Raw genomic sequence first — 10941 nt, forward strand, 5'->3', positions numbered from 1 at the left:
CACCCCTTCCTACAGCACATCCTCCTAATCTAGCACAGGTATCTATCAGCAATAAGGAAAACATTGACTGAATAAATAGTGATGTATAAAAACAGCTGACCATATACCATAGCATGAGGCTATTAGCCCTGTATTTCTTTTCTTTCTAAGGCTATAGGAGTAGAGGAACATACACATTTTTATCCATTTGTGGGTTTTATACACATGCTCCTCAGGGGGGTGGTGGGGTGGTGGGTAAAAAACTCAAAACCTGCATGAAAGCAACAGCCACGGGTAGATTTGAAAATTTAGCCTAAAACAGCTGAATACATTCAGATATTCAATCAAGACACCCTGAGCTACATAACCTTTTAAAGCACCCTTTTAAATAAATTAATGAAGGTCAGTCCAAAGCACTTAAGGACGCCTCTCCATTTAAAATAGGAGTCGTAGGAGAATGGCAGAGTGAGAACATGCAGTTAAGTGATGCTACACAGTGGAAGGCAAGAAGAACCAGGTTACACACTACATGCGGTCCCCTCCTCGCACGCCTGTACACCATGCAGAGTTACTACAGCACACGTTACGAGGACTCGAATCCAGAGGCAAGTTCCCATCAGTTCGAAATTAAAATGACCAGCACCATTAGAAAACTGAAGGTGGCCTGGGCCCCATGGTGGATCAAGGCAGGGGATTCCTCTGTGCCTGGCTAAGGATGGACAGGCAGTGAGAAGAACCAGAAGGACAGGAGAAGCCAGAATCTCTTTGGCTGGAGAAGCAGAATGGGGAGGAGGCTGCATTTATGGAGCAGTTTGTGAAGCAGCTGCTGGAAGAACAGGCTTTGGGAAAGTTGTATATTTGCATTGCTGACGCAGGATTCAGGAGGAAGGGAGAATGGAGGCAGCAGGAATAGCTTCCACGGCTAGCACCAGCAGTGGAAATGCTCCAAGCAGCTAGCACAGTGGGAAAGAAGGATGGGGAAAAAAAATTATGTATAGAAGGAAGACAATATCTTCACTGCTTATCTAATTGATAAAGAAAAAAAAAAGAAACAGAGGAAGGGGAAATAAAAAGAGGAAAGAGAAGCACCAGTCGCAAAGAGTTCACAAGGCTTTTTTTCCTCCTTCCCCCAGCGTCACTGCTCTGGCTCTGACCTTCGGGGCCGGTATCTCCGATGGCCCGTTGACTTCCGCGTGGCCACTGCTGCGGTGAAGCCCACCAAGCAGCACAAGGATGTGGTGCCAAATTTGGCTGTGTCTAGCCAGTTGGCTGTTTCCGTCTTCAGGTACCTCTCAGCTAAATGCAGGCTCATCACTACAAACCACAAGACTGAAGCAAACGCATCAATTCTCCGGAGCCTGCAAGACCAAAAAGAAACCAAACGTGACACAAGGTAAGAGTTTAAACACCAATGAACCCCCTTGGTCCTGGGCACGGAGATGGAAGGTGGAGAGGGTACACACACTGAGCAGGTTGTGTATGTCCCTTACTACAGTTGTATCATCTGCAACCCTTCCCACTGCTGTGGCAAGTGCCCGAATAGATCAGTCCCATTTTCCACCAGATTACAGAGCTGCACAGCAAGCTTGTCATTCACAGTAATTCAAGCTTAAACTGAACGAACCAAGGGACACATCCAAAGCAAGCTCTGCCGTCTCCATCCAGCTGACTGGCAACCCAAAGAATTACAAGGAGAACTGTGCTACCTAGTACTGCATGTGCTATTCTGACAAATGTTTACCCCCTGGCTCACCAAGTCAAGACAATGCAAAAGACCTCTGACATAACACATTTTCCTTTAAGTGAAACAGAAGAGAAGAGCACACCCACCTGATCCGTCCAGCTAAGAACATGGCCAACAAGCAGGTGAACAGCCCAAGGACAGCAACTGCCATCTGGTGATTCTTCCCGTAAGCCCATGCGGCACTCAGGTTCTCCACCATCTGTTCTGGGAGCAGGCGAAGCAGCTCCCGCCAGCTTGCCACTGTCACAGAAGTGTCATTTTCCAAGTCTGCAAGCGAGCTTGTGCCAGTCCTGTTCCGAATGGACGCTGGACCAGAGGAGAGAGGAGCAGGGACTGCTGTGCTGAGTGAGAAGGGGTCGCTTGACCCATACAAGGCCATCAGAACCAGGAACGCACAGCTGAGGAAGGCTAAGAACCGCAGAAATATCACCTGAGCTGGTGTGGTTATGGAAGCAGAAGAGGAGGACGAACATAAATTCTGCAGAGGAAGGGAGAAACACCTTGTCAGAAGCTGAATGAACTGTAGTAAGGTTTTGAAACGGTGCTTTATGAAACACTTCCAGACTGTATGGTTTACTGGACAGTTTTAATGAAGTCCTTTCTTAGTCTCTGTACTGGGCTTGACACCACACAGGATGCTGTAGATGTAGCAAAGAGCAACAGCAGATCTATGAGCAGAAGCCAAGGACAGGCAGGGCAGTGAGGCAAGAAGGTCATAATTCACCTCCCATCATTCTTCTTTCCCGCCCCACCATGTACTCAGTAGGTTCCTGCACTGCACCCATAAATTTGCTTCCGTACCTCCCCTTTTCTGCCTTTCCCACTATTTTCCTGCCACCGTTATTATTATCACATTGGACTTGCTGGTGTCATTCGGTACAACTGCCAGAAGGTAAGAGGAAAACCTCAAACTAATGTCAGGAGCATCTGTGGCAACTGTCCTGTGCTCTTCTAAACTTCTGCTGTGCACCCAAGCTGCTGGAGTTAAGAGAGCCTGACGGCCACCGCCTTCCTTTCCTGGCAGCAAACCCAGGTGCAGAGGTACCTCATTCTCTGCACTTCCCCTTAATTTCCCTCATCTCCTTCCCCGTGTACCTGAGTAGGGGACTTGTCTGTTTCACGGCATTTGAAATGGTGGCTAAGCAGCAGCGCCCGGAGCTGCCGATTCTGATGTTTTATGTAATACTCCACAGCAGCCTGGCATGGACGGCACAGCTTGTAGGTCTGCTCCAGATGGTGCTTGTATACCTCAATCTCCTCATCATATTTGCCCTGGTGAGAGAACAGGAGAGTAAAATGTAGGTGAGAACTGCAGGTCCCTCACCAGTTACACTTGGTAGTGACATGCAAGCAAGGTGTGCTTCCAAGTCTCCAGAGGAACAGCCCCCTGAAACCAGGCCTGAACAGTGACCAACCTGGAGGCCGGCTATACAACCAGCTTTGCATACAGCTGACCCAGCCTCCATGTCCTAGCAGAGACAAAACAGCTCTTGGAGAAAGCTGCTGTGGCCCAGTTTCAGGATGTTCGATTTCTGTGGCCTCATTTAGCTGTCTTTGTGGATACCTTACAAACCCAACACAGAAGATGATACTAAAAACTAGTACTGCTCTTCCCCTCCTCAAATGAGAGGGCACAAAAGACCTGTTGCCCCTTCACACCACCGTGCCGGAGAGAGACAAGCTCCCTCCAAAACTCCAGCCCCAGGCTCAAAGGCTGTCATTGTCTTAAGACCCTGGTGAGATGAGCTCCATAAATCATTAACAGCACTCATAAAAACAGTGAGTAGGGCCCAAGGCAGGTTTTTCAGCATCACTACAGTGGACCCATCACTTATCACAGAGGGTTCTAGGGCTCTTCTAACTCCACTCCCAGCCTCTGTCAAGATCCTTACACCAAAAGCATGCAGATGAAAGCCGGCAGCTTCTTTGGGAGAGGGAAGCAGAAGATGCATTTTAGCTGCCCAAGGGCTTGCTGCAGTATTTTCATAAGCTCCATCTGCCGGAACCGAGACAGAATCGCATGGGCGAGAACAGCAGCAGCAGGCTCACCCCGACTGGACAGGCCAGCGATGCTGAGAGGCTACCGCTGCCACTGACACACGCATCTAACCACACTGGGTAACACGGTCCTGTGTTTCTTAGCTGGCACAGACACTGCGGTTCACTGAATGCCTGAAAGAGGGCCAAAGGCTCGTGTTACTTGAGCTAGGGGATAGGTCTGGCAAGAGGCAGGGACTAGAAATAAAGCTGAGGAAAGGGAATCAGCTGAAGATGTTCCCATTAAGCACGACCAAATTTAAACCTGTTCTCTGGGAGTCATCCTGATTAAACTCATTACAATTACACAAAGCAGACTGGATTAGGCAGTCCAGAAGGTGAATGCATCCCACTACAGTGCCATCATACAACCCCAAGGCTTGACCATGGTTGAAAGTTAAGGAGTGCAGCACTGAATTCTCTGCACGAAACTTTGACAATCCATAAAACTGTGAGGGAGAAACCCTGCTATCCTACCCTCCATGCATACTAAGTAATGGGAAGGCCAAGAGGCTGCTCAGCAGGAAATCCTGCTGCTATAACTGTAAAATCCCTTTGCCCTCCTAGGAAGAAATGCCTAACCACGGAGATGATGTGGCTGCACAGGATTCCTCTCCCGCTCCACTAGTAAAAGTGGAGCAGCACAGCCAAGGCCTCAGGAAAAACAAAATCTATTAAGGCTTCCAGGTGACGAGTGGGCTGTTGTGCCTACCAGATCCTGTAAGTTCAGCTGGGTCAGTGGTAAGTACTGGAGTTGTAAGCTGACCTCGGCAACATGCATGTTAGGTTTTGGGCTCAAGCTTCAACTTCCACTGTCTATCTAGAACAAGCCATGGTAATCTGGCTTTGGAGTAGGATCAGGTAAGTTTGCAACACTAATCACCAATCTTCTCTGCACTGCAGTGCCACATACTGCTTGCAAAGACTACTGGAGCATCATTCCATAGCACACCGAAAAATTCCTATCTCCCCTGCTTACTAGGCTGCAGGACAGATTAAACAGAGCAGGAATAGCAGATACACACAGGGGAGTGCCTTAACAAACATTTTCCTGTGAGGCCAGTCCCTAAGGAACACTTACCTCCTCCCTTGGTGAGAATGAAGCCAGCTGTTTGATCTTTGTGGTTTGATGGTTGTTGCATTTCTTACAAAGCAAAATTTGGCTGCTCACCCACTGCTGTGGTTTAGTAGGATCACAAAAAGTTGTACCACCCGACACAACATGGTTAAGGTGTTCCATGTATTGAGCAGGGATGGGCTTGTTGTAGTCTCCATTCTGACAAGAAGCAAAAAGGGTGGCAGGAGGGAAAGCAAACATCAGATTGTAAAATCAAAGCCAGGTATCCCCCTGGTTGCTAACAAGATGCCCGACGCTCTGTCAGGTGCGCTATACTTCATGCATTCACCTATGTAACAAAAGTAGTAAGTAAAAAAAAAAAACACAAACCAGAAGAAAAAACTCTTCAAACCACCTCTCCACTGCTCTGTACACCTATTGCAAGCAGCTGGTGCTGGTGGATTCTGGCTTAAGACAGGCTTTATTTATTTAATACCCTAAATAGAGCAATTCAGCTGTTCTAAAATACAAAACCAGAGAATTATTCCATATATTTTAAATAATAATAATTCTTAAAAGATACTGGTGAAAATGTCAAGGCCCTTTTTGCCCTTTGAAGCAAGAGGGGAAAATTTGTCTTTATCATTCTATGTCAGCACACCCCAGTACAGTGGATTCTTTCTCCAATTTGATCAAGTGATCAGCTGCTAAGTTCATAGGTGTGCAGTACAGCGCTGCCAGCTGTCAAAACACTGGGTATTCATCTGCACTGGGCCTGCACCATCTCAAATGAGGAGCAGGGTTTTCCCGCAACCACTCTGCCACAGGGCATGTGCCTTCCCAGCCACCCTTCAAGCCGTTTGTCACTGTACCTCTTGGAACCCATTGTACTGCTCACAGTTGGGGCAATCCCAGCAGTTGCGATTCCCATACGGCACTACCGTGTCCTGATTGCAGAACCAGCAGTTCACCGTCACATGTGTGGGCTTCTTCCTGTTAGGAAAGGAAACGCGTCAAGCATAAACACTGAACTCAGCTGACGTACAGGGAAGCGACGGCTTTCAAACAGGGAAATGCAGGAGAGGCTGGAATAACAATCAGTCTTCCCATTCAGTATGTTAAAGGATACGACTCAGAGTAGTCATTTTGGCAATGAAAAGATGGACTGTTAAAGTAGAAATAAATTCTGCCTGATGCTCCTATCTTTGTGCTAACACCATGGACATGCCAGAACTTTAATTAAACAACCTCATGAATAACCTCACTGTTTTTCAGAGGTGTACTGGGGATGCAAGCCCTGTCCATAATCAGCATTGTTACTATATGCAAAGGGTGCAGTAGCTGCTTACTTACTACAAAATGCATTCATAGAATCCTTCTTAATACACAGGATTTTGGGAGATGGAAGTTACAGTCCACAAGAACTGCATATGGTGGTACTCAGAAACCCAGAAAGCAGGCACATGGTTACAGTTTTATGTGCCCTGCTTGTTAGAAATTTTTTCAAGGACAAAGGTCTATCAAATTATCCCAAAGTTCAGGCACTGGAAGTAGCTGTTTCTTCACAGTTTTAGATACATATGGAACTGAGGAATCCACATGCCTTCCCCAGTTTTTATGCACTGGAACTGATGAGATAAAGACTAGAGACCTGGATCTATGAGCCCCTTGTTTTTTAAAACAATCCTGTTAAAACAAGTCACTACAAGAGGACAGCTGTGACATGGCCACATCACAACAGATTGTGACAGATGTTTGAGCAAAGAACTTCAGTGGCCTGGACCCCTGAGCCTGCGTGCTGACAAAGGTCCGTATTTGTCTTGAAACTTGGTGCAATACCCAAGAGGAAGCTTCCTCGCAGGTCAAGGCAACACAGCCCAGCTGTCTGGGTTGATCAGAACCAGGCCCAATCACAGCTCCAAGGCAGGGCAGCTGTTCAGGCAAAGCCCAGGCAGGGACTGGCTATGGCAGCTATGCAGGCAGATGGATCCAGCTGCCACCAGCCCCATTTTCTGCCTAACCATCAAGGGGTCAGCTGGCTCCCGCTGGACAGCAGTGAAAGCAACTGAGCAGGGAGGCTCACTGAGGGCCTGGAAAGCAATTAACAGCAGCTGAATTGCTCACCAGCTGAGAGTAACTTCTCCCTGCTCTAGGAAATGTTCTCTGGTGCTACAATACTCTGTAGCAAAACATCTCCTGAATGCTGCAGAAATGTCGACTGGCACCCTCCAACTGAACGGGCAGGTGGTTCTCTCCTTAACTAACTGGCTTCTTTCTCAGCCATCACCTTTATAGCTGGATGCCCACAATTGAGACTTCTTCCCTACTATTTCAAGACCATGTCTTGAAACTTGGCTCATAAAATATGAAACCCCCAAGTGATGCTTGAGCATCCTGTTTAAGTACTAATGACAAGGATAAGCTTGAAAGCACCAGAAAAGAAGCCTAAAAAGCCAGAGTGCACCAAGGATTCCCTGCCAGATGCTGAAAGAAAATGGCTGGAGCTACTAGGGTGACAAATTCTTATCTCAAAATAGATGCATAAACCCACACCCCTCTTAAAATGAATACTGGCTGCTCAACTTTCTTCATTGCCAAGGGGGCTCAAAACAGTAAGTGATCCAAGCTAAAAATACCACTATTGAAGCTGACAGGCAAAAAAACCCCAGCCCCCAAAATCCAAAAAAACTCGTAAACCAAACAGAAACCTAAGCTGCTCATCCAAATTACCCACAAGCTACCAACGTTGAAAAGCCAAGCAAACCGTGTGTTAAAGCAGCCATAGGAAGGGTGGACAGCTACACCTGTTGGTACTAGTTTCATCTCACTATCGTAGGTGTAAAGGCTATGGAAATATAACATATAGGCTTCAGCACATTAACCACCAAGATATAAATTCTACTGCACCTTCAGCATGGACTTTTGATAGCAAGCCCCACCTGAACTCCACCCTCTGATGTAGGTTATTGCTACCGTAGAAATTGCTACAATCCCACCCTCATGCCACTGTAGCACCATCCTCTGGCACCCATGGAAATAAGACAGGCCACACTTCAGTCTCTACCTGCCACCTTAACTTCTGTGACATGACAGAGTAGGTAGAAGCACTAATTTCAAGGACAGCACAGAAACGGAAAGCACAGGCCAACAATTATTAAAGCATGCATGCTACAAAGCAAAAAAGGGACCAGTGCCAAACTCTTATCTGAGAACTTGCTAGCATCAAGAGACCAAATCCTTCGTATACTCAAGACTTTTCTATCTTTCCTAAACAGGATTCCATTTCTCACTCAAGGCTGAGGAAGTGCTAGCAAGGTTGAAACAGCAGCCATTTATTCTCAAAAAATATGTAAAAGAAATTGCTAAATCCTGGATTACTTGGGTTAAAAGCAATAATCCTTCCTTTTGTGAACTTATAATCTGTTGCCATAGAAACAGTTGCAGAAAAAAAATCGTAAGTTCCCAACCTGCTGGATGCAAAAAAAAGAGAAGAAAAAACACAAAAGGTCAATTCAGGCAAGAACGTGTAGGTAGGGTGTTAATTTTCTAGTAGTTGGGCAGGACTTTAAAAACAAAAAACAAGTACTGCATTTGGAAATGTACTCTCAAATAGAGATTTAATGACTTTGGAACTATATACGCCGTGACTGAATTCAGGCAGCAGCTGAACATAATAAGCTAGAGCACACACTGCTTCTGAAGTCAGACATTCTGTTATGAGACAGACAACGCAAAACTAAGCATTTACCATGTGCTGAATGCCTTGCAAAACACTAGGCAAATCATCCCTTAAGGAGTTCATAATCTAACACTGTATTAACTTGAACTAGCTTCACTGGACAAAGAACCACCCTGCAAAATAAAACCCGAGCAACAAGAAGTGACTGAATGAATTACTACACAGAGAGATTCCATTAACAGATGACTTCCCGTGTCAACTCAATATGTAGCCTGCACACCCATACAAGCTAAAAAAAATCCCAGTTTTTTGTTTTGTTTTTTTTTTTTTTTTAAACAAACTGGTTTACAGGTAGAAGATTTTTGTCTAAGACGCTGGGGGGGCACATATCTGGAGTAACTCAGTTACGAGATCGACATCTAGATGTCTGATACTGCTCAGACATGAGAAAATATTGCTTTGTGAGAGACTATCAGACTCTTCTGCTAGCAAAAATCAGACTGCAGGTATACCCATTGACAAACACTGTTGAGCAACTAGTTTGCGTCTCTCATGTAACATAAGAGGGAACTTGCATTCCTTCCAACTCCCAACACTCTCCACTAGTCCCCATTTATACATACATTTAAGGTCACGCTTCAGTCCAGACTTTTAATTCATTGCCAAAACAACAGTCTCCCTGGTAAGTGCAGGTCAAATCAGTTACCTGCTAATAATAAACTGGATTTCTAAATATTTTTATTTACATCTTTTCCCCCCCTTCCTTTGCTGCTAGGTCAGAAGGTGAAGATGTTTGGTTTTTCACATTCTTAAGAGAGGCCACAGGTGGACGTGCAGTTAGGTTACCCTCATCCTCTGCCAAGGATTAAAAGAAAAAAACCCAAACAAACAGTTCTCCATTGAAAGAATTTGAAGCAACACTCCACTCTGGCAAGTGGATTACAAAGCCATTATACAAACGTCTGTGCCAGCAAATCTGAAGGAAGAAACACGAGGAAGGGGAGCTCTTTTGCACAGATCAGTTTTGATCAGAACACCATCTGATGGCAGTTGGATATAACCAAGCTGCCAATGCTCCAAGCTACAGACCAAGCCCATGGCACAGTACGGCCAGGATGACCCAGTCAAGAGGAGCACATCAAACCTGATACAGACCTCAGCTTACGGTTAGGAAGCTCCTGGGCAGCAGCGCACCGAGCTGCCGTAATTCCCAGTTGTGCCCGTGTCCATCACCTGTCAGTGAAGGGGTCTGCCAGTGCAGACCCAACACTAACCCCACTTTCCAATGTGAGAAAAACACATCACAGCTATCTAGATTCCAGCAGGCAAACTGTATCATAGATGCATTTGCTCAGAATTAGCAGCTGTAGACAGCGTTGAAGATTTAGCCACAAGACCAGATTTCTAGTACAGCATCATAGGCTGTAATGCAGCCGATCCTTTCCCAAGAGTCAGACTTGGTGCCCTAACAGCGACAGATGCTCAGCAGACCTGGGTAGGGACGTGGACCCAGGCATAACCACCTCCTGTGCTGTCCCCCTCAAAGGCTGTCTTCTATGAAACTGCAGCTTTTGCAACTTCTAATAGAGAATACCAGCCATCAGGACAGGACCCTCTAGAAAAGGTGCCTCGTTTTGCCATGTCTGTATCCAAGACTGGCTTCTCAACTAAATGAACTAGCTGCACAGCAGCTCCCGAGTTCCCACCAACCTCTTCCAGAGCGAGCGATGGCTTATCTTGACTTCACTTGTAGATGGAGCAACCTCTGCCATCACTGACCCAGAGAATCCCCAAGGAAGGAGACCCTCATGGGGTGCTCTATGTTGGTACTGACATGTCAGTAGCTAACCATCAGGAGAAGGCGGAAATGTGGCTACAGCTGCTGGTTTAAACTCAGCCACCCAACTTCCAACAGCATGTAACAAAGAAGTAGCCAAGCCGTGATCTTGAAAAAAGACAACAAAACATGTCAAGAGGTTTTGTATCTGGCCCAAACTCACAAGGTTTAAGGAGTTCCTCTGCATATTCAGGCATCAGATCTTTTTTCTCCCTGATACAAAAAGCACAGGCTTAGATGCTGGCACAGTTACAGCAGTGCAACCCCACATATTGACAGTGATTCCAGAACTACTTTCTGCTAAGTTGTTCTGATCTATTTTATTTCCCTTTCTACAGGGGGTGGTAAAAGCATCATGCTAGATGCATAAGTGCACTCACGCTGAAAATGGAGCGAAGCAGAGCTGTATCATAACGTTAACACCAAAGATAAAAGCAGCAGCATGTCCGTGGATCGCTCCCTTATAAAGCCGTCCTCCTTGATGACTTTGGAAGATACATTTAACTAAGGCAAAGTAACACATCAGGTAATATCAGAACAGTACTGGAAAACACAAATACATAGCCTCAAAGAATTACCGAGGTCACCTCCTGGAAATATTTACAGCT

General features: G+C 46.0%; 1 protein-coding gene across 2 annotated transcripts in view; it reads right to left on the reverse strand.

The window, feature by feature from the left end:
- TMEM201 (transmembrane protein 201) overlaps positions 1-10941 on the reverse strand; it is a 29240-nt gene that overhangs the window by 16874 nt on the left and 1425 nt on the right. For both annotated transcript variants that reach the window (XM_055703892.1, XM_055703893.1), the window contains exons 2-6: positions 5690-5810; positions 4842-5036; positions 2819-2995; positions 1810-2201; positions 1134-1337 (exon numbers count right to left, since the gene is read on the reverse strand). In XM_055703892.1, coding sequence (XP_055559867.1) covers positions 1134-1337; positions 1810-2201; positions 2819-2995; positions 4842-5036; positions 5690-5810 — 1089 coding nt within the window. The remainder of the gene's footprint in view (positions 1-1133; positions 1338-1809; positions 2202-2818; positions 2996-4841; positions 5037-5689; positions 5811-10941) is intronic.

Source organism: Falco cherrug, chromosome 3 (assembly GCF_023634085.1).
Source record: "Falco cherrug isolate bFalChe1 chromosome 3, bFalChe1.pri, whole genome shotgun sequence".
Taxonomy (NCBI): domain Eukaryota; kingdom Metazoa; phylum Chordata; class Aves; order Falconiformes; family Falconidae; genus Falco; species Falco cherrug.